The 24,163-nt window shown below is 50.7% G+C and overlaps 3 protein-coding genes across 3 annotated transcripts in view; 1 reads left to right on the forward strand and 2 right to left on the reverse strand.

Moving 5' to 3' along the window:
- The window catches only part of sarm1 (sterile alpha and TIR motif containing 1), a 10,001-nt gene extending 8,241 nt beyond the window's left edge, over positions 1-1,760 (reverse strand). The window contains 1 exon segment of the mRNA XM_064301617.1: positions 130-1,760. Coding sequence (XP_064157687.1) covers positions 130-584 — 455 coding nt within the window. The 5' untranslated portion in view covers positions 585-1,760.
- Positions 1,761-3,968: 2,208 nt separating this feature from the next.
- On the forward strand, positions 3,969-11,855 carry vtna (vitronectin a). The gene is made up of 9 exons (XM_064301614.1): positions 3,969-4,188; positions 4,464-4,704; positions 5,246-5,365; positions 5,641-6,207; positions 7,835-7,974; positions 9,124-9,280; positions 9,556-9,708; positions 9,960-10,514; positions 11,073-11,855. Exons 2-9 carry the CDS (start codon positions 4,635-4,637, stop codon positions 11,192-11,194), a joined length of 1,884 nt encoding a protein of 627 aa, XP_064157684.1. The 5' UTR covers positions 3,969-4,188; positions 4,464-4,634; the 3' UTR covers positions 11,195-11,855.
- A 1,034-nt stretch (positions 11,856-12,889) lies between these two features.
- Positions 12,890-24,079, reverse strand: scarf1 (scavenger receptor class F, member 1). Its single transcript, XM_064301616.1, is given in 13 exon segments — positions 12,890-13,892; positions 13,936-14,610; positions 15,493-15,649; positions 15,975-16,038; positions 16,040-16,066; positions 16,391-16,511; positions 18,461-18,564; positions 19,292-19,420; positions 20,337-20,555; positions 21,586-22,117; positions 22,601-22,702; positions 23,197-23,258; positions 23,774-24,079. Coding segments are annotated over 13 exon segments (2,736 nt in total). The 5' UTR covers positions 23,881-24,079; the 3' UTR covers positions 12,890-13,455.
- Between the last annotated feature and the right edge of the window lie 84 nt (positions 24,080-24,163).

Raw genomic sequence — 24,163 nt, forward strand, 5'->3', positions numbered from 1 at the left:
GAGAAATAGAGAGTGAGAAGAAGAAGTTACATTCATTCAAATTGTCTAAGCAAGCAAATGTGCGGTTTAAATGCGTGATAGTATTTTCGACTCGGCGCACTCTCGCGGCGTACTCCAGGAAGAGCCAACCTGTTGTCCGACACCAGTATCTGCTCCAGCAGCTTGGCGGACTCGTATGTGATTTCCACAGCCGGCGTCTGCAGCAGCTGCAGCAGCAGCTCCAGCCCTCCGTCCAGCCGGATCCTGTTGCAGATCTCTTCGGCAACCTGTCGTCCCAGCGCGGGCAAAATCCAGGCCTCCTCCACCAGCTGGAAGATCTCCGCGATGGCCCGCCGCGTCTCATCGAAATCTGAAGTGTCTTTCGCGGATTTCAGGGTTTTAATGGCCGAACGGAGAGCCGGCAAGGGAGTCTCCAGAGCCGCTTGGACGTCGGCGCTAACGCCCGGCGAGACCGCTCGAGGGTCGGAGCCGCTCCTCCGGTTCTGGAGGCGGCTGACATATTCCGGGACAGTAAGTCTGTCGGTACTGAACATGGAGAGATTTCTGCAGAGCTCACTCAGATAAACGAGAAGTGATAATAGCATCTATCGTAAGGTAGCCCAGCTATAACGGGAGGCCTTGCTGTGCCTGACCGTGTAATTCGTCACTGTCCTGTGGCTCCGAACTCCCGGGGGGACGGAGCCGTGTGCCGCAGGAATAGGCTATGTTTGTGCACAGTGTGCGGCTATGTAGGCCTACACTACACTGCCGATTAAATCAAACCCCAACCCTCAGAACACGGTGGGTGGATTTTGTCGTCTCCTTAACGTCTCTTGCCAGTGAGTTGTTATAAAATGTTCGGAGATGGATTAGATTAACAGCGGCACCGGTTTTCTCCCCGTTTCGTCATCACGCTTTTGTTTTTGTCAGAAAAGAAACCAGAGGAATAAACATACCTCGCGTGCATCCCGGGAGACCGCTTCGGTTGAGCTGGTTATTTTTTCGGAATCGAAACGTTAGGAGACACAGCAAGAGTTATTTCTTGCATTTGCGCACGACCTCTAGAGTGCCACCTAAAATGACACATTTAACAAAGAACCCGGTAGCCTACGAAATGTTTCTACCTCAGAGCCTCAGAACAGGAAATGAAATAGTCCGTCCGAAAATATTACACAGTCGCACGACGTTTTCCGGCTGAGCGGATTCACATAAACAGCTTTATTGTATTCCGTCCCTCGCCCGCAGTAATTCAGGCTGCTGCGGACAAAGAGCTCTGATTATACGTGTCACCCCCGCCAGCGTTCTTTCCAATGTCCTCTGAGTAACGGGCAATGTCTCGAAGACCGTTACATCAAAAATCCATCAAATGCAGGTTAACTTCCGCATCCGTTAAACCATACCGCTCATCACCTTCATTTGTGTATCTTCGAGCGATGTAATCAGAGACCGCCCATCGCTGTAGATAGGCTAACGCAAACACTGGCTCCCTTTAGAACTCTTCCTCAGCAACACAGCGACAACGTGCGATTTCAACAAACTCCCCCCGGTGGACAAGGCGGGTAAAGCCTTTATACATCAGGACCGCGGTCAGCGACGAGAAGAGACCAGAGACTGTAAAAAGGAAGAGACCCTACCGTAAACTGCTGAAGTAATCAAAAACGCGCCGAGCAATGACACGAACGCGCAACAACATGAACTGCTAACAGTTTTCATGTACATTAAACCAGTTTTCTTTGTGAAAGAAATTCAGTTTCACCAGTTATGTGTAGGCCTATCACCCAGAAAGCAATCTTTAAAGCGATGGACTCCAACTGTCATAACAAAATGATGAAGAAGTCCAGGGTGAAACGACGGGAGCGTCTTGGAAGACTGTGACGTCACTGGAACATGCTAGGTTCCATCATTTGAGAAAATACATGTAAAAGATCTTTTCACTTTTTGTTGGTAAGACTGATCATTGTTAGCATTCGTATTGCTAGGAGGATTAAGGTTGGGGTTATGAATACAGTTAGTGCTTTTGCTGAGGCAACACAGGGTTATATTGGGAGGTTAATGCGTAGGTTTGTTTTGCACTAGAATGACTCACAGTTCTTCACTTTGTAGAAGTTGGATGGTGTTTTCTGTGGAAAACCTGCTTATTATTGATTACAAACAAATGTCCTTGTTCATATTCCAGTGTATTCTTTATATTTAGTTCTGTTCTCATCCATCTTAATTGAAAAATCACATATAGAATGACTTCTTGCTGGTAAGACTTGTAATCTTGTGCATTGATATGGCTATGATTACGGTTAGGGTAAGAGGTAAGAATGAGACATCTTTAGGGTTATGTTTAGGGTGTGGTCCAGGGTTGGTGCTTGGGTTAATTGTGGTATTTGAATGGCCAAAAAACTTTTTGGAAGTGAGCCTACAGCTCTGTGTACATTGATGTGCCATAAGTCCCATAGTCTCACAGATCAATATGGCTGAGGCTAGGGTTGAAATGTAATAAGCACAAAGACTGAGGCAGAATTGGATTATTTTCCGGAGCTATTGTAAGCGTTACTGTTGTTTCTGTAAAATGGTAAAACATATACACACATAAATACCAAGAAATAGCCCTATGTATTTTGCTATTTTTTCAGTGAAATACATTTTTCTTAATAAATGACTCCAAACATATTTGCTTATTTTATTTAATTGTCTCACATTTAGGTTGTCTTTCCTCCACTTAATTAGAAATAACCCATTTTTAAGATTACTTATGCAGCCAGAAATATGATTTAGGGATGGAATTAGAAGGGCAGCAGGGTAATGCAGTGGGAGCTAGCAAGAAGGTCCTGGGTTTGAATCCGGCCTGGGCCTTTCTGTGTGGAGTTTGCAGGTTCTCTCTGTGTCCATGTGGGTTGGGGTACCCCAGTTCTAATTCGTTCCCTAAGGCTAATTGGAGACTGATGGATTGAATTAGAGTGCTAGGGTTAGGGAAATATTAAGCATTCGGTTTGAAACAAGATCACAGAGGTCAGAGGTCATAGGGCACTCCTCACAAAAAATGGTATTGCAATTTTTTTAAACTAATTTTTTTTTGTCATTTTAATAAAAAAGTAGAATTTTAAAAGTTATGCTTCATCCCTTCGCCAAGTACAACAGTCAAAGACAGAAAAGAATATGTTACAGAATATATTTCATATTTCCCAGCACTTATTGTAATTTGTATTTTCGTCCTAATATTGTAGCTTGTTCGTCCCCCTAGTTTGACTTGGCATAAGTTAAGGTCAGAATAATGTTCATTGTGTGAACTGAACTGCCTCCTTGGCTATAAATAACTGTACAAACTGAGTATTGAACCTTATCAAACCTGTGTTTTCTAGCTGTTCCTATGACCATGATATGCATTTTTGTACATTGCTTTGGATAAAAGCTTCTGCTAAATAAATTTAATGTAATGTAATGTACTCATATTTGTAAAACAATTACAAAAACATTCTGACCATTGTGTAATTGTTGGATTACATTCCTGTTAGTCAGAATCAGGTTAGAGTTGATTAGGTGGTTGGTAATCAGGCGTGGGGTAAGCTTCAGGTTAGGATGTTTTAGCTTTGTTGGTTAAGGTTCAGGTTCAGGTAGAGTTCAGGTCAGGGTGTTATTTAGGCTTGGGTTTTGGTTAGGGTTCAGGTTCAGGTAGAGCTCAGGTTAGGATGCGATTTAGGCTTGGGTTTTGGTTAGGGTTGGGGTTCAGGGTTGGGGTAGAGCTCAGGTTAGGATGCGATTTAGGCTTGGGTTTTGGTTACAGCGAGGGTTCGGGCTGGTTCTCGTGGCATTAGCTCCTGTGTTTATTCCAGCAGGACCCACTGCACTCAGGTTACCCTCCTGATTTGGAGCACACGGGAAGTGGTGGAAGGGGGGGGGCGGGTGGGGGGGGCAGTGTGCAGAGGGCAGTATATTTAACCTGTTTGACGTGCTGGGCCATGACCAAGCCGGCCAAACGCTGCCCTGTGTCATATGATTTGCTACCAAAGGACACAGCCTGCAGTTCCACTCAGCTGGACATTACTCACGTTGCACCGATGATCTGTGATCCATTGGAACTAACGGGCTGAATGCCACACATTAGATTAGATTTAGGAAGCAGTAAATCTGTCCCCTGCTGTGAGCGGGTGGAAATACAGTCCATTAGCTCTTCACACAGATCTGGCTCAGCGTTTGCAGTGACGAATCCTGCATGTTCTGGTGGTATTACTTTTCTATATTCTCCTGTAATCCTGATTGCTTTGATGCGTCCTTGTTAAGAAGCTTAGTAATAAAAGTGCTGCAGGGTACAATTTTTTATTACGCTTATGACGATGATTATTATAATTATACATTTCATTTTGAAAATGATTATTACGGTTGCTATTTTTAGTAGGTACTGCCGAATGAAAAACAATGTACTGCCCCAGGAAATCCTACCATCAAAACAGCTTGAAAGAGCCCAGTAATCTCGGTCTGTTTAATGATTACTCCAGTGAACTGTTGGAAGCGCACAAAGGCAAACAGAGCAGGGCAGGTGACTGAGGTGGGGGAGGACCCGTGACCCCGAGGTCCGGCAGGCGTCGATCGGGCAGAAGCGCAGAGACCTCCAGCCCCCGTCGCCGTCCACAGCTCCCTCGTCCGCGCGCCGGAACGGCCGAAACAAGATGGATAACCCCAAGCTACTCGCGATCGTCCTGCTGGCCGCGTCGGCGGCGGCGGCGCTCGCCGCAGAGGGTGAGCCGTCGGTTTGCGTTCGCTCTGTTTTCGAATTTTCGCAGTTTCCCGTCGCTGAATGACATAAAGCTAATGGCTCGTTTTGTAAGAGGACTGAGTGTAGCACAGTGGGTAAAGAACTAGACTTGTAAACAAAAGGTCGCAGGTTCGATTCCCAGGTAGGACACTGCCGTTGTACCCTTGAGCAAGGTACTTAACCGAAATTGCTTCAGTATATATCCAGCTGTATAAATGGATACAATGTAAAATGCTATGTAAAAAAAGTTGTGTAAGTCGCTCTGGATAAGAGCGTCTGCTAAATGCCTGTAATGTAATGTAATGTAATGTAATGTAAGACCGCGTGTGCTCCAGTGTGCTAGCCAGACCAGCCGCTAACGGAGAAGGGTAGAGTTAGGGTTAGGGTTAGCCAGTGTGACCCGGTTAAACGTTTAGACGGGAGGCTACGTCCTCCTGGACGCGCGATGCTAACTGACCGTGGGGAAGTAAAGTGTGAGCGGGAAGGGAGAACTCAAAGGCTCTAACTCTCCCGTTCGATTGGCAGAGTCCTGCCTCGGGCGCTGCGAGAACGGCTTCGAGGCGAAGATGGCGTGCCAGTGCGACTCGATGTGCCGCTACTACAAGAGCTGCTGTTCCGACTACGAGTCCGTCTGCGGCAGCGAGAGTAAGAGCCCTCTCCCGCACCCCGCAGCCAGCCCTGCGCTCTCCTGATCCCTGAGCTAATTTCCTGTTTTTATATGCTAAATACGAGTCCTCGGTAAGATTTAAAAATGTTTCACAACGCCGCGTTAGACTTGCAAATGTCTTTGGACTCAGAGATAGGCTGAGAAGCTGAGGCAGACCCCTTGCAGGACTGTGAGAGAGCAGCTCAGCGTGCTCAGGACCGTGAGAACATTTGGAGTTTTCAGGGTGCTTTTTGGTCCTCCTCTGTCTTTGTAGCTCGTGGGGACACATTTGCTTTTGCTGAGGATGATGATGAGCTCTTCAACAGCACAGCACCAGAGGCCATGCAAAGTCCTACACAGGAAGGGGCCACACCCAGTCCTGCACAGGAAGGGGCCACGCCCAGTCCTGCACAGGAAGAGGCCACGCCCAGTCCTGCACAGGAAGAGGCCACACCCAGTCCTGCAAAGGAAGAGGTGACGCCCAGTCCTGCACAGGAAGAGGCCACGCCCAGTCCTGTACAGGAAGAGGCCACGCCCAGTCCTGTACAGGAAGAGGCCACGCCCAGTCCTGCACAGGAAGAGGCCGCACCTAGTCCTGCACAGGACGATCAGAGCCGCATCATCCCTGTAGTGACCCAGACAGCGTCATATGGGGGCGCTACAAAAAAGCAGCTCACACAAACACCCACAGATGCTTCCAAAGCCCCGCCTACCGCCGCCCCTGTCACTGCGGCCCCACCCACCTCTAAGAGAGCTCCTGACCCCGCAGCCGACCCCTGCAGTGGCCTGCCCTTCGACTCCTTCATGCAGCTAAAAAATAACTCCCTCTTCGCCTTCAGAGGTGAGGAGCACCAGCACTACCCAGAATGCCATCCACCCGTAACTGTAGCCTCGCATACACACCCACCCAGAACTGCACTCTCATACACACCCACCCAGAACTGCACTCTCATACACACCCACCCAGAACTGCACTCTCATACACACCCACCCAGACCTCCACTCCCATAAACACCCACCCAAAACTGCACTCTCATACACACCCACCCAGAACTGCACTCTCATACACACTACCCAGAACTGCACTCCCAAACACACCCACCAGAACAGCACTCTCCAACACACCCACCCAAAACTGCACTGGCATACACACCCACCCAGAACTGCTCTCCCATACACACCCACCCAGAACTGCACTCTCATACACATCCACCCAGAACTGCACTCCCATACACACCCACCCAGAACTGTACTCTCATACACACCCACCCAGAACTGCACTCCCATACACACCTACCCAGAACTGCACTCCCATACACACCCACCCAGAACTGCACTCCCATACACACCCACCCAGAACTGCACTCTCATACACATCCACCCAGAACTGCACTCCCAAACACACCCACCCAGACCTCCACTCCCATACACACCTACCCAGAACTGCACTCCCAAACACACCCACCAGAACAGCATTCTCATACACACCCACCCAGAACTGCACTCTCATACACACCCACCCAGAACTGCACTCCCAAACACACCCACCCAGAACTGCACTCTCATACACACCCACCCAAAACTGCTCTCCCATACACACCTACCCAGAACTGCACTCCCATACACACCTACCCAGAACTGCACTCCCATACACACCCACCCAGAACTGCACTCCCATACACACCTACCCAGAACTACACTCCCATACACACCCACCCAGAACTGCACTCCCATACACACCCACCCAGAACTGCACTCTCATACACACCCACCCAGAACTGCACTCCCATACACACCCACCCAGAACTGCACTCTCATACACACCCACCCAGAACTGCACTCTCATACACACCCACCCAGAACTGCACTCCCATACACACCCACCCAGACCTCCACTCCCATACACACCCACCCAAAACTGCACTCTCATACACACCCACCCAGAACTGCACTCCCATACACACCCATCCAGACCTCCACTCCCATACACACCCACCCAGAACTGCACTCTCATACACATCCACCCAGACCTCCACTCCCATACACACTCACCCAGAACTGCACTCTCATACACACCCACCCAGAACTGCACTCTCATACACACCCACCCAGAACTGCACTCTCATACACACCCACTCAGAACTGCACTCCCATACACACCCACTCAGAACTCCATTCTCACATTCATTCTTAGTTCACTCTTAGCCTGTGCTTGTGTGCTAGTGTCTGTGCGTGCATGTGCGTGTCTGTGTGTATGTGTGCATGCGTGCGTGCGCGTGCTTGTGTGCTTGTGACTGTGCATGCGTTTGTGTGCGTGTCTGTGTGCGTGCATGCGCTTGTGTCTGTGCATGTCTGTGTGCGTGCGTGTGTGTGCTTGTGACTGTGCATGCGTTTGTGTGCGTGTGTGTGCTTGTGTCTGTGCATGTCTGTGTGTATGCGTATATTTTATATCATGTCTCCTCCGTCAGGTGATTACTTCTTTGAGCTGGATGACAGAGCGGTGCTGCCAGGATACCCCAAACTCATCAAGGACGTGTGGGGCGTCCCCGGGCCCATCGACGCCGCCTTCACCCGCATCAACTGCCAGGGCAAGACCTACATCTTCAAGGTCTGCTCAGGGCCGAGCTGGAGGGGCAGAGGTTGGGCATGGCAGGGTGGGGTAGGGGGTAGTGCAAGGTGGGGCAGGGGGATAATTCAGGGTGGGGTAGGGGGTAGTGCAGGGTGGGGCAGGGGGTAGGGCAGGGTAGTGCAGGGGGCAGTGCAGGGTTGGGCAGGGTGGGGCAGGGGGTAGGGCAGGGTAGTGCAGGGGGCAGGGCAGGGTTGGGCAGGGTGGGGTAGGGTGGGGTAGGGGGCAGGGCAGACATGAGTAGGGCAGAGGTATTATCTTTCCTAGCTCTGGCACACTGGAGTGCTGCTCCTCTGCCAGCTGAAACTGTGGGGATTGTGTGATTTAACTGCTTTTACACTGCTACTTTACACTTCTGCTTTTACACTGCTACTTTACACTTCTGATTTTACACTGCTACTTTACACTTCTGCTTTTACACTGCTACTTTACACTTCTGATTTTACACTGCTACTTTACACTTCTGCTTTTACACTGCTACTTTACACTTCTGATTTTACACTGCTACTTTACACTTCTGATTTTACACTGCTACTTGTACACTTCTGCTTTTACACTGCTACTTTACACTTCTGCTTTTACACTGCTACTTTTACACAGCTGCGTTTACACTGCTACTTTACACTTCTGATTTTACAATGCTACTTTTACACTGCTAGTTTTGCACTGCTGCTTTTACACTACTAGTTTTACACTGCTGCTTTTACACTGCTAATTTACACAAATATTTTTACCCTGCTGCTTTTACACTGCTACTTTTACACAGCTGTTTTTACACTGCTGCTTTTACACTGCTACTTTACACTGATTATTTTACCCTGCTGCTTTTACACTGCTGCTTTTACACTGCTACTTTACACTAATATTTTTACCCTGCTGCTTTTACACTGCTACTTTTACACAGCTGTTTTTACACTGCTGCTTTTACACTGCTACTTTACACCGATTATTTTACCCTGCTGCTTTTACACTGCTACTTTTACACAGCTGTTTTTACACTGCTGCTTTTACACTGCTACTTTACACTGATAATTGTACACAGCTGTTTTTACACTGCTGCTTTTACACTGCTACCTTACACTGATATTTTTACACTGCTACTTTTACACAGCTGTTTTTATATCAATTCAGGGAAATAAGTACTGGCGGTTTGAGGATGGAGTGTTGGATGATGACTATCCGAGGGATATTTCCGTTGGGTTTGAAAAAATACCCGATGATGTCGATGCTGCCTTCGCCATTCCTGCCACCAACCACCATGGCAAAGAAAAGGTGTACTTCTTTAAAGGTTAGACTGTGCTTTCAATTCTCATTGCCATGTCTGATATGTAAGTGTAATGTCTATAAGTCATTCAGTCAAACTGGCTAAATCTAGGCCTGCCATTAAAATTATTGATATCAAAATGATGCCAGATTACTGTACTACTAACAATGTAGGCTATCTTGCCTCAGAAATGAAAGATGCTGTACTCCAAAGCAATGCTACCCAATGTCTCCTAAATTGTTTCAAGTCACTTGGCCCTATGTACTGTGAGTAGGAGCTTGTGTGTGTCTCTGCTCTAGGGGACCAGTATTATCAGTATGAATTTAAGAACCAGCCGACCCACGAGGAGTGCAGCAGGATGACCAGCATCTCCCCCTCCATCCTCTTCACCCGATACACCGACCTGTACTACGACCGCTGGGAGGACATCTTCCACCTCATGTTCCAAGGACGTAAGAGAACCGTGTGTGTGTGTGTGTGTGTGTGCGTGTGAACGTGTGTATGTGTATGTGTCTGAGTGTGTGTGTGAGTGAGAGAGAAAGAAAGCCAGTGTGAGACAAATTAAGAGAGAATATGAAGCAAGAGTAGAACCTTGCTGTAATAGAAGCTGATGTAACAGAAAAACTTCACTGTACAGATCTGAGGAGTCATTAGAGTGACAGTTTGCTCTTGCCCCTCCCCCTCTCCACCCCCCACCCCCCAGTGCAGGAAAACCATGGGGGCCCCCGCTTCATTAACAGGGACTGGGTGGGGATCCGCTCTCCGGTGGACGCTGCGATGGTGGGCCGGCTCTACATATCCCGGAGACCCCTCATCTCCAGGCAGGACGGGCCCTGGGGGCAGGGGTGGCCCTGGGGGCAGGGGGGGCCATGGGGGCAGGGGGTGCCGTGGGGCTGGACCGGGCCGCAGGGCAGGGGGACCCAGCAGCGCCGGCAGAGCCGCTCCCCCCAGTGGAGCTCCATGGCAGACTGGGGGGCGGATCTGGGACAGGCCTACGCCGAGCAGTACTACAACAGGGAGATCCGCAGGGAGGACCAGGACCAGGACCGGGACCAGAACTGGAACCGAAACCGGAACTGGAACCAGGACCGGGACCAGAACCGGAACCGGAACCGGAACCAACAGCAGAGCGGCAACCGAAGACAGCAACAACAGTACAACAGCGACGATGACTACAGATACAGCGCCCCCCTCAGGCCAAACCTGCACACTGTGGACAAGGGACAGCCTGTACAAAATGTCTACTTCTTCAAGAAAGGTATTGAGCACTGATGGACGCAGTCTACTGAGCACTGACAGGCACAAACTACTGAGCACTGACAGACTCAAACTACTGAGCACTAACAGAGTCAAATTACTAAGCACTGACAGACACAAACTACTGAGCACTAACAGACTCAAACTACTAAGCACTGACAGACAGAAACTACTGAGCACTGACAGACACAAACTACTGAGCACTAACAGAGTCAAACTATTGAGCACTGACAGACACAAACTACTGAGCACTGACAGACAAAAATTACTGAGCACTGACTCAATATCCTCAACAACCATGGGTTCACGATAAGATATATCATAGTTGTAATGGCTTTGAGGTTGGTTTGTTCCAAGAGCATGGAGAAAATGTAAAGATATCTTCATTTCTGTATTCAAATATTTTATTTAATTTTTTAAAAATGCAGTGCTCCTGAGAGACATTCTTTATATATCTAATTACCAGATCAGAAGACGGCAAGGGTTGCTAGCCGTGGCTAAAAGGTTGTTCAGCCAAAGCATTCCCTTACCAAAGCTCACTGTTTCTCCCCTCTCACAGACCAGTACTACAGAGTGGATTTACAGACCAAGAGAGTGGACTACGCCAACCCTCCCTACCCACGATCCATTGCCAAATACTGGCTGGGCTGCTCAGACAAGCCGGGAGCAGAAAAGAGATGAACTCCGGAGGAAGACTGGAGGGACTGTGGGCCCCATGGATTGGCCCATACCACAAATACCGGATTAATCTCCCAGAAGACCAAAAACAAAGGGACAGCTATAGATAAGCACCATGTTTATGAGTCTGCTCCAAAAACACAATATCATTCATCACATTTTTCCACAGGCGCGTCACCTTCAGAATACCCTTTTTCTGAATAAGGGGTTATTGTGCCCGAATGCGTTGTGTGGGTGGTGACATCACCGTTTCCTCCTTCAACGGGGGTTGTTGGGGGGGGAACACAACCCTCGCCTGTACGCATGAACCCTGCCTACATCCCCACCCCCCCGGATCTGTGGACAAACAATGATTATTTGTGTCTCTGGTCAATGTCGCAGTCTGGCAGCAGAGTCATCGGTTTCGGACAAAGTTCAACACACCGGAGCGTCTGATTGGACGTTGCCACGGCAACCGCTCTCCCTCGTGATCTGATGGGGGCATTGCACGTCTGAGGTCGTGACCTACTCATTCTTGGGGGGGGGGGGGGGGGGCAGACAAGGGGGCAGGCAACGGTTTCCTTAGATATCGCTCATGTGCTTATTTTGTACTGGCTATTTCTTCATCGCATTAAACACTAAGTTTTGCCTCACCATTAAAATGCCTGACGTGTTTATCCGCCAATCTGTGTTCCGTGCTTTTTTTTAACTCCGTGATTGAGGGGTTTGTTGTGCTGCTGTCCTGCCGCTCCAAGTGCAATACTGCCGTTTAATTGCAGAAATAACGAAGATAGCTTCCCCTGCGTTCTCAAAGTCACAGCCATTTCAGCCATAAAACCTCCACAAGGGAGCATTCAAGAGCCAATAATGACACTGGACCTGCACGCAGCCATCGATTGAAGAAAATGGCTAGTTACACTCCACGAATGAGCAATTAAGCTGAAACAAAACCATGATCATTCAATTAGAACAATGAAGCCGTAACATCAATAATGACCGCGATAAACCAAAACAATCAATTATAATGCTGTAACGATCACAACAGCCACTATAAAGCCATAATCGTCTCAGTCTAAATAAGTTTGTTTCTCCGTGTTATTCTTGAGGCCCACAATGTAATGTCCTTACTTCCAAAGCGACGTACAATAATTCCGAAGATCACTGGTCCTTGTGTCGATATTTGTCACGCAACGGCAGAACTCGCTTTGAATGCGCAAAGATATGGCTAAAATGTAATCATTCATGTGGCAATATAGCAGATGTCCTCTTTCAGGACAAAGTGGAAAAACATCGCAGATGTGATGATGAGGGAGTTGAAATTTCCCCAGCTGGGGGGCAAACAGGATGGCAGGATATCCTGGCCTAGAGTCTGATTCGCAGTGTGCAGACGGGGTGGGGGGGGGGGGGTCCAGCAGTGGGAGGGGGGAGGTATGTTTAAACCCCACCCACCCAACACCAGGAAGAGTTTAACTAGACTACCATATGAGAAAATCTGATCATCGTTGCAGAACAATGTCATCATTTTCTATACAGATGATCTAATCTTTCTATAATTATAGCACATTAAAACAGGACAGTGGCCGTGAAATGGTAGAGTAGGTACAGTATTTCTGTGTAGTGTACATTTAGGTGCAACAAGTTCCTCACTCTACTCTCTGCAGAAGGTGTTTTATGCAAACATATACTGTACAGCATGATAGAATCAACAAACCGTCATACTTCTTTTTGGATTTGTGTTTAATTTTTTGTAGAAAAGTCCTTTTTTGGGGAAATACACAGGGGAAACTAAACGTGTTTCACCAAAAAACAAAGTTTTACATTCCATGACGAGACTGAAAAGGTTTTCAATGTATTGAAAGGCTTTTAAAAGTTTTATTTTACCAGAAGTAAACTAAAGTCCATTTAATGACCACTCCCATAGGCCAGTCACCAGACCCTGCCAGCCAATACACAGACTGCGTTCTACAGTGCATATCATACTGAGAGGGATCATAAACAGTTCATAATGGATCATAAACAGTTCACAAACACTTCAGTTCATTACGCGCGGCACAACCCCATGCCCCTAACAGCACAGTGCTTTAGACCTGGCCTGCGAACCTGTAACCTGCCAGGTGAGAAGCACTGCATTATGGGAAATAAAACTGAGTAGCCCCCTGCGGCAGCTCCTTTTCCTTCTTATCCAGTCTGAGTGAATTCTAAGCAGTGATGTCATCACTATATACAGTTTCCATGGCATCACACTCATTGCGGGGGTGGGGGGGGGTCTTTATGAGGAGTCAGTGTTAAATCAGGATGTTCTCATACTGAGGTCCTTCCTCTGCGCCGGCCCCCACCCCTTGGTTGCCGATGATTTGCCCTCCCGCCCCGAGAGAGTGGTAGCCGCTCTCCGTCTGCGCGTTGCCGTGGCGACCCGTTGCCGCGGCGCCGTCCGCGTCGCCTCCGGCTCCGCTCGCGGGGGGCGTGTTCTCGGGCACGCTTTGCAGGACGGAGGACAGGGGCCGGGTGGGCGGGGCGCTCTCCGGCCAGGGGGCGGAGTCTCCCAAGGAGCCGGGCGAGGAAAGGGGGGGCGGCTTCCGCCTGCTGGATTTGCGCAGGTGCACCTCCACGCGCCCCGCCCCGCCCCCGGCTCCTCCCCCGGCCCCGGCCCCGCCCCCCACGGCGGCCTGCTCCCACACGCTCACCCGCGCGCCCAGCTTCCTGCGCGGCGGCTTGGTGACCCCTCCCCCGGCCCCGGCCCCGGCCCCGCCCCGCCCCGGCCCTGCCCGAGCCCCGCCCCTGCCCCGCCTCCTCGCCCCTCTTCTGCAAGCTGCCCAGTCTGCGCAGCATGGCCTGCACCGGTCCCTCTGGGTTCGGCCCCGCCTTGGGCCCCGCCTTGGGCCCCGCCCTCCCCACGGTCACGTACACCGTCACCACCTTCTCCGGGGCGGACTCCGGGGGCGCGGCCTCGCCGGGCGCGGTCTGGGCCGGGACGCTGCGCCGGGCGTTGGACAGGGTGCGTCTCCGCCCGCCCGGCACCGAGAGGGAGGGGCGGGACGGGGCGGCGCTGTACCTGTCGGGGTCCGGCTCTCCCACTTCGCCGGCAGGTTCGCCCGGCCCCTCCCCGGGCCCCTCCTCCCTCTGCTCCGCCTCCTCCTGCCCCGCCCCCTCCTCCCCCTCGCTCCCCCGGCCCTGGCCCTGCAGGGCGGTGAGCATCAGGACGCCCCAGGGGGATTTGGGCTTGCGGGCCACGCCGGGGGGCTCCTGGGAGCCCCGCCGCTCTTTCGGGGTGAACTTGGTGCCCTCGGCGAAGGACACGGAGGGCCTCTTGGCCTTGGCGATGCTGGACGTTCGGGGGATGGCGAAGGGCGACCCGTCATCGGCGCCGAACGCGGACGGGTCCGGGAACATGTTGCACTTGGAGCCGATCTCCTGGAAATCCCCTGCCAGCGCAGCCATGTCTGCCCCACAGAGAAAACACAGGTGAGCACACCTGAACACCACACACAGACAGCACAGGTGAGCACACCTGAACACCACACACAGACAGCACAGGTGAGCACACCTGAACACCACACACAGACAGCACAGGTGAGCACACCTGAACACCACACACAGACATCACAGGTGAGTACACCTGAACACTAAACACAGCACAGGTGAGTACACCTGAACACCACACACAGACAGCACAGGTGAGTACACCTGAACACTAAACACAGCACAGGTGAGTACACCTGAACACCACACACAGACAGCACAGGTGAGTACACCTGAACACCACACACAGACAGCACAGGTGAGTAACCTGAACCAACACAGCACAGGAGTAACCTGAATACAAACGAGACAGCACTGTGAGTCACACATGAATGACTAAAAAAGAAGCACAGTGGAAGCAACACGATATAAAGGCCCGAGCACCAGCACAGGTGAGTCACCCTGAACACCAGACACAGCAGCACAGGATGAGTCCCTAACCCACCGAGAGAGCGAGAGCAAGGTGAGTCACTGACACTCACCAGAGAACACAGGTGAGTACAACCTGAACCAGAACCAGAACCAGAGAGTAACCTGAACCGACCACACCAGAGCAAACCAGTTAAGACACCTAGAACAACCAGAACAGAACACAGGACACCTGAACACCAAACCAGACAGAACAGGAGACACCAGAACCCAGACCAGAGAGCCAGGAATAACAAGGTGCTGTGAGCACAGGGAACTGGTCGTGAAGCAGGTGATCAGAGGATGGCTAAAGAAAGAAGGGAACGTGGAAAGCAGGAAAAGGAGTGAGAGAGCGGGACCCGGCGCATCCCCAGCATTCGGGGCTGACCCCTCACCTTCCCTGGGGGGCACGCAGTACACCGCCTCCCCCTCCTCGCTCTCGAAGGACGAGTTCTCCGTCACCCAGCCCGAGGACGGGGGCTCGATGAAGCTGTGGTTGAAGGTGAGCTCCGGGTCGTGGTGAGACACTGCGGGCGCAGAGTTACCGTGAGTCTGTGAGCACAACCAGAACCAGAACCAGAACCAGAACCAGAACCAGAACCAGAACCAGAGCCATAACCAGAACCAGAGCCATAACCAGACCTATAACAGAGCCATAACCAGAACCAGAACCAGAAACAGAACCAGACCCAGACCTAGAACTAGAACCAGAACCAGAACCAGAACCAGACCCAGAACCAGACCCAGACCCAGACCCAGACCCAGAACCATAATCATATGCGTACTGCTCTGCACGCACGCATCTACATCAGAAGAATCGCTGCAGCAGCATACTGTATGTCTGTGTTCCATACCGTGACCGAGCAGGCCAGACGACACCCAGGGTCAGTCAGACACGCGAGACTCCGTTGGCCAGACTATAAACATGGTGCTTCATCCCACGACAGATGCCCACCTCCTACTGCCACCCTGTGGAGGCAAGGAGTATCACAGACACCATACATTACATTACATTACTTCATGTTGGCAGGCGCTTTTATCCAAAGCGATGTACAAAGTGCTTTCATGATCGTGAGAACACTGCAGCACACGGGATCAGTAAGGTACAATTTATTATGTGTTATGCTATTCTCTAGCCAGAACAATGAACACTATCCTGGTCTAACATCTGCAAAGCAGCAGAACTGTGAGCTCAGTGGCTACAGATACGCTAATGTTTCATTAGCTGCACACACTCATGCATGTGTGAGGCTGTGGGGGCGGGGGGGTTATGCTGGGGGGGGGGGGGTGTACCTGTCCTTCCCCTCAGGCGGTGCCCCTCCACAGCAGCAACAGCAGCAGCAACAGCAGATCAAAATGAGCAGCACCAGGAGCAGCGGGATCAGGATACCTGCAATTAGTGCCCCACGGCGCCCTGGAACACACACACACACGGACGCACACACATGCACACACACACACATACACACACACACACACACACACACACACGCACATGCACACACACACACATGCACACACACACACACACACACACACACACATACACATACACACACACACACACACACACACACACGCACACACATGCACACACACACGCACATGCGCACACACGCACACACATGCACACACACACACACAGACGCACGCACATGCACACACACACACACATACATACACACACACAAACACACACACATGCACACACACACATACATACACACACGCACACACACGCACATATAGATACAGTATATACATACACTGATGCCCGCCTGTAATGCACATAATCTCCAAAATTAACACCATCCTTCATACAGATAAGCAGAAAAGGCTGCATAACTAACATTAATAAATGACCGAAGAGCAATATTGCATGCTCAAAAATATTGGACAGCTATATTTTTTCATTCTAATAAAATTGCTCAGAGAAAATGTGTGCACCCTCCCTTCGAAAAGACAACCCTACTGAGTTATCTTTTATAGTGCAGTTTTTTGAACATACTGGGGAGGATCTTTCACCATTCCTCCATAAAGAATCTTTCAAGATCCGTGAGATCCTTCTGTCTGCACTCTTCTCTTCAAACCCAAAATATCTGATCAGGTTCCAGACTGGTGACTGAGCTGACAATTGCAAAAACGAGCATTTCTGCAGTGAATAAACAAAGTTTCTTGCTGGGAATCACTGTCTTATCCAACGATCAATTTGCAGCCGGGTTACATTGCATTACATTTTACTTGGAAGACATTTTAATCCAAAGCAATGTACAATAAGTGCCTAACAAAGGTCACACAGTAAGCATAGGCTAAATCAGTAGAGTCGTGGCAAGTACAAACGAGAAGCAATGCATGATTATGAGATATGATAAAGAGCTACAACATCAAGATGAAGATACAAGTGCAACATGAAAGTGCTAGAAGGCCAAGATACAATGATGCAAGTGAGTGATCCTATATTGAGAGCAACCCTGCAGGGAGCAGTGTTAGAGTTAGTCAAGGTACCATCTGAAGAGATGCATCTTCAGACCACAGTGGAAAATGGGCAGTGACTGAGTGACTAGTTTGAGCTTCCTGATGGGATGATCACAGGCATTAGGCCAAAAAGTCTTGGGACTTGCTGGAGATTGCATGATTCCACTGACCCAGGACCAGTACATGCAGAATGACCTCATAACATCAACGATTGTCACAGCCAGTTCCAATACTGAATTTTAAAATACTTAATTTGAGCCAGGTATTAGCCTTGGATGAGGCCAGAATTGAGCTTTTTGGTCATTCACACTAGCAGTGGGGTTGGCACTGGAAGAAGGACTCTTCTTCTGAAAAGGTCTAAAGAAGGTCTTTATCAGGGTGCTATGAGGCTGTCATATCCACTGGTGATTGGGCTCTTGTTAATGGAATCCAAATACAAAGACATCTTAGCCAAAAACCTGGTATCCCCAGAAAGCTAAATTTTCCACACACAGACAAACGCATAGGTTGAAAGGAGACATGTAAAATCAGAAGAGCCCTGGTTCTGGAGCCCCATGTCGATGTGGGCCTTCATTCCAGCCAATCCTGATCAGGTAAGGTTATCGAAATCAAGTGTTTAAAGTACAGATTTTCAGTCTTTAAATGAACATGGAATGTTCATGATGTGTAACGGGAATATCTGTTCCTGACATAACAGGGCATTGCCGGGGGTTATCCTTTCTCGTTTGAGGTTAAAATGGTCTCGTTAAAAACAATTCACAACTGGTTATACTTCAAGAAGTGGAACAAAACCCAGTTCATGCAGGTGGGCCTCAGAACTAGGGCTGGGTGCTCCCGGAGCGGGTGAGGAAGAGGAGAACAGACAACGGGCAGAGGAAGACGGGTTACCATAGTTACACACTCCGCTGGCTGGGTGGCAGCCATGTTCTCCACAGTCACATGACAAGGAGCAGTTCAGACCAAACGTGTGTTCTGGACACGTGCTGTTACAGCTTCAAATGGAGATAAGAACCAATCAGAGTCACACACCTGAGCTCAATATAACCAATCAGAGTCACACACTTAAGCTCAATATAACCAATCAGAGTCACACACTAGAGCTCAATATAACCAATCAGAGTCACGCACCTCAGCTCAATATAACCAATCAGAGTCACACACCTCAGCTCAATATAACCAATCAGAGTCACACACCTCAGCTCTACAGTACCAATTAGTCACTCACCTGAGCTCAATATTATCCACAATATTATCCCTGGGCAGGGGTGTAATGAACGATCATTGCATCAAACATTGTAATACGACTGCATCGTGTATGACATGTGACATGGATGAATTGATTCGTATCGCAGTGAATCAGTAAATTACATGCTGGCAAAATTCTATTTATGCAAACTGAGGCACTGAAGTTAATAAACACACTTGTTAACTTGAGTGTCAGTGGGGTGGGGTGGGGGTAATTAGTCAAATCAAATGGTCACATTAATATCGCAGCTAATCGTATTTGTGATTAATCGCATCATATTTTTTATAAATTAAGAAAAATCACATCGCATCATATCAGCGTGCAAAGAATCACTACTGTATCATATCGACATCAAGTTGTAACACCCCTATCCCTATCCCTCCTAGAGTCACACGCAAGTTCAACATCCCCATTTCCCCCGTCCTGATCTACTCAAAATCACCTCTACCACAGGTGTCCCGAGGCTGCCTTACCTCTCTCCCTCGAACCCGGGCTGGCACACACAGCTTCCTGTCACGTGATCGCAGCGCCCGTGAACGCAGGGAGCGCACGGGAACTGGCAGCGGTCTCCGAAAGTCCTGTTCGGGCAGCGCCCGTCGCACCTGTGGACGAGGCGAGGCGAAGACTGTTCTCAGAGAAGGAGGGGGAGGGTCACAGACAGGGGGAAAGGAAGCCACGACTTTTTCCACAAGCATACAGCATTAAGTATATTGAGTTTTACATCTATAATAACTCATGATATCATTTGGCTACCAAGTGTCCTTTTGAAGTCTCCAAATGGCTTTTTTGGAAACCTGCCTGGATATAGCTCTGAAAAAACATCAGATATCATGGACGGTCACAAATCTGACCGATTGTCGGCTTGTGTGGATCTGAAATGCGTTTTAGACAGTAACACAGCCAAGCATTGTATCATTCTAAAAAACAATTTTTTAGTTGAAAAAACCTGTCCAGACCACACGCCAGTCCACCCCCATCTGCATACCTTGGTCCAGCCCAGACCCACCAACTGTTCAGCCCCACACTTCTGCATACCTTGGTCCGCAGTCCAGCCAACCTCGCAACTTGCAGTCCGCACAGCCCCCATCTGCATACCTTGGTCTAGTCAGTCTAGATCACAGCATCCCCCCCCTTCTGCATACCTTGGTCCAGTCCAGTCTAGATCACAGCGTCCCCCCCATCTGCATACCTTGGTCCAGCCCAGACCACCACGTTCCCCCCTTCTGCATACCTTGGTCCAGTCCAGTCCAGACCACAGCGTCCCCCCCTTCTGCATACCTTGGTCCAGTCCAGTCCAGACCACAGCGTCCCCCCTTCTGCATACCTTGGTCCAGTCCAGATCAGACCACAGCGTCCCCCCCTTCTGCATACCTTGGTCCAGTCCAGTCCAGACCACAGCGTCCCCCCCTTCTGCATACCTTGGTCCAGTCCAGCCCAGACCACAGCGCCCCCCCCCTTCTGCATACCTTGGTCCAGTCCAGTCCAGCCCAGACCACAGCGTCCCCCCCTTCTGCATACCTTGGTCCAGTCCAGCCGGGCTCGCAGTTTGAGCACGTTCCCGTCTCCGGGTCACAGGGTTCCCCGGCTCTGCAGTGAGGACACGTCTCCTGGCAGAGGTTTCCATGGTAACCAGGTGGGCAGGGCTGATCACAGCGTGTCCCGTTCCAGCCTGGCTCGCAGGCGGCACAGAACCCGTCCACCGCAGAGCAGGGCTGCCCCTCTCTACAGCGCCCACACCTGGAGAGACAGAGAAGTGCACCCTCAGGGAGCCGCACAGGGCACACTTATACACTCACACACGCTCACATGCACACACTCCCTCTCTCTCTCTCTCCCTCTCCCTCTCTTACACACACACTCACACACGCTCACATGCACACACTCTCTCTCTCTCACACACACACACACTCACTACTCACACTCTTACATACACACACACACATATACTCATACACACATGCTCACATGCACACACTCTCTCTCTCTCTCTCTCTCTTACACACACACACTCACTACTCACACACTCACACTCTTACATACACACACATACTCACACACACACACACATACTCATACACACACACTCACACACACGCACACTCATGCACACACACACACACTCACTCACTCACTCACTCACACTCTCTCTTACTCTCTCACACACATACACACACACACTCACCCTCATACTCACACACACACACTCTCTCTCTCTTACTCTCTCTCACACACTCTCACACCATCACCCTCACACCCTCACACTCTCTCTCTCTCACACACACACACACACACACGCATACACACACACACATACACACTCTCTCTCTCTTACTCTCTCTCTCACACCCACACACACTCTCTCTTGCTCTCTCTTACTCTCTCTCACACTCTCTCTCTCTTACTCTCTCTCACACACACTCTCTCTCTCTCTCTTACTCTCTCACACTCTCTCTCTCTCTTACTCTCTCACACACACTCTCTCTCTCTCTACTCTCTCACACCACACACACACACACACACACACACACACTCTCTCTCTCTACTCTCTCTCTCTCTCTTCCTCCCTCTCTCTCACACACACACACACACACACACTCTCTCTCTCTCTCCACACACACACACACACACACACACTCTCTCTCTCTCTCTCTCACACACAACACACACACACACTCTCTCTCTCTCTCTCTCTCTCTCACTCTCTCTCTCTCTCTCTCACTCTCTCTCTCTCTCTCTCTCTCTCTCTCTCTCTCCCTCTCTCTCTTACTCTCTCGCGCAGCCGTCCCCGTAGCGCCCGGCGCTGCAGGCCTCGTTGCAGAAGGGGCTCCTGTAGCCCGGGCGGCAGAGGCAGGCGCCGCTGGCGGGGTGGCAGTCGCCGTGGCGCAGGTCGCAGTTGCAGTAGCGGTCGCAGGCGGGGCCCCACCAGCCGCGCAGGCAGCGGCAGTCGCCGGACCGCTGCAGGCAGGGCGACAGGTAGCAGCCGCAGGGCAGCGAGCACTTCTGGCCCCACCAGCCGGGCCGGCAGACGCAGCGGCCCGTCGCCGGGTCGCAGGCGCCCCCCTCGCGGTGGCACGGGCAGGCCTTGGCGCAGGCGGCGCCCCACCAGCCCGCGTCGCAGGTGCAGTTGCCGTGCAGCGGGTGGCAGCGGCCGTGGCGGCCGCAGGCGCAGGCGTTCTCGCAGGCGGGCCCCCAGCGGCCCGGCAGGCAGGTGCACGCGCCCGTCTCCGCCTGGCAGCGCCCGTGCGGGTGGCACGGGCACAGCTCCCGGCAGTCCGGGCCCCAGAACTCCGCCGGGCACCCTGGGGGAGGGGGGAGCCTGTCACACAGTGGGACCAGCCAAACGCACACTGCCATTTTACAGGTGGAAAATCCAGGTCCAGATAATAAAAGTCCGCCCCACTGTTTTGTTCCAACCACCTGGATTCGCTAATGAGCACAGTTCTGCAGCCAGGAGGTAGAGCTAATTAGTCAAACCAGCTGGCCGCGTTCTCGGGTGGAGGAAACTCACGGCAGGACTCTGTCTTTCTGACCCCTGGACCTTTCCACCTCTGATAAACATCCACAGATACATCTCAGATCTCTCAGAGCCTGTGCACATGCCAATCAAACTGCAGCCTATCACAACGACCGTGAGGACCGAAGACTACAGCGGGGGGGTTCCTAAACTGTGGGCAGGGGGTGTTGGGAGCGGGTGAGGGGATACATGTGGAATGCATAATTTGCTGCACATTATTACTGCACACTTTAAACAGACATTTTAGAATGAGGCTGCAGTGACTCACGTGTCCTGCAGTGGGCGCCAAAGAAGCCAGGTTTGCAGCGGCACAGGCCGGGGTAGACACAGATCTCATCCTGCTGACAGGCTCTCTCACCATCACACACCGCTGCCAAGGGCACAGAGGTCAGCCAGCGTCTCTCTCTCGCTCACACACACACACATAAACACACACACACACACACACATACATACAAAAACACACACACACACACACACACACAAATATATATACACACACAAAAAATATGCACATATATATACATAAACACACATACAAAAACATACACACACACACTTATACACACAGAAAGCATAAAATATGCAGACATATATATACACAAACAAACACACACATACACACTCACTCTCACACACACTCTCTCACACACACTCACAAACACACACACATATAAAAACACACACATACACACACTCACACGCTATCGCTCTCTCTCTCTCACACACACATATAAAAACAAGCACATACACACACTCACACACACTCACACACTCTCTCTCTCTCTCACACACACACACACACACGGTCTCTCTCTCTCTCACACACACACACACTGACTCCTGAAGGACACTGAGACTCACGGACAGTGCAGTTGTTTCCCTGTTGTGTCCATCCTGAGCAGCAGATCGGGGTTCTGGGGTCTCTGTTCAGGGCATAAAAAAACCATTCAGAGCGCACTACTCACCACCCCAGAACTCTCAGCTCTGCGTTACAAAAACACACCACATCCACAACATGCACCCTCAAACTAGTGTTAGAGTAGACCAAGAATTCTGTCGGTCTACTGTACACGCACTCAAGTTCTAAAAATACAAACAAAAACGCACAAAACATTCTGAAAACACACTACATTCACAACATACACCCCCAAACTAGTGTTAGAGTAGACCAAGAATTCTGTCGGTCTACTGTACACACACTGAAGTTCTAAAAATACAAACAAACACGCACAAAACATTCTGAAAACACACTACATCCACAACATGCAACCTCAAACTAGTGTTAGAGTAGATCAAGGATTTTCTACCAGTCAACCGTACACACACTCCCACTCTAAATACACACATACACACACAAACGTTCTGAAGCGTCCCAAACCCATTTTTAAAAAGAGAGGGAAAGGCAGAAGAGACGGGGAGGGGGGTGACGGAGGGGTACCTGGGGTCCTGGCACACGTTGTGTCCCGCTGGGTCCAGTCCGCCGGCCGAGCCGCCGCGCAGGCAGCACAGCAGCAGCAGCCCGAACCCGAGCGCGCCGGGACCCATTACGGAGCTCCCGAAAACCGGCCCGCACCAGCTGGCCCACCGACGCTCAGCCAGGACAAAGGCAGGCAGGCAGGCAGGCAGGCAGGCTCCCTCCGTCTCCGTCTCCGTCCCCCTCTGGTCCTCCGTCCCTCTTTCACGCTCTGCCTCGCTCTCTCTCTCCGGCGTCCGTCCGTCCGTCAGTCTGCTCGCTCGCCCCGCGGGTCCGGGGCCGACCCGTTTCCTCTGCGGCGTTTCCTGGGGAAGCGCCGGTCATTTCCTCCCATTCAAACAAGCCACCAGGCCG

Source organism: Anguilla rostrata, chromosome 12, assembly GCF_018555375.3.
Source record: "Anguilla rostrata isolate EN2019 chromosome 12, ASM1855537v3, whole genome shotgun sequence".
NCBI lineage: Eukaryota > Metazoa > Chordata > Actinopteri > Anguilliformes > Anguillidae > Anguilla > Anguilla rostrata.

Coding starts and splice junctions, on each gene's coding strand:
- vtna (XM_064301614.1), top strand. CDS start 4,635: ATGGATAACCCCAAGCTACTCGCGATCGTCCTGCTGGCCGCGTCGGCG. Junction 5,366..5,640: donor GTCCGTCTGCGGCAGCGAGA/GTAAGAGCCCTC, acceptor CTGTCTTTGTAG/CTCGTGGGGACACATTTGCT. Junction 9,281..9,555: donor AAAGGTGTACTTCTTTAAAG/GTTAGACTGTGC, acceptor TCTCTGCTCTAG/GGGACCAGTATTATCAGTAT.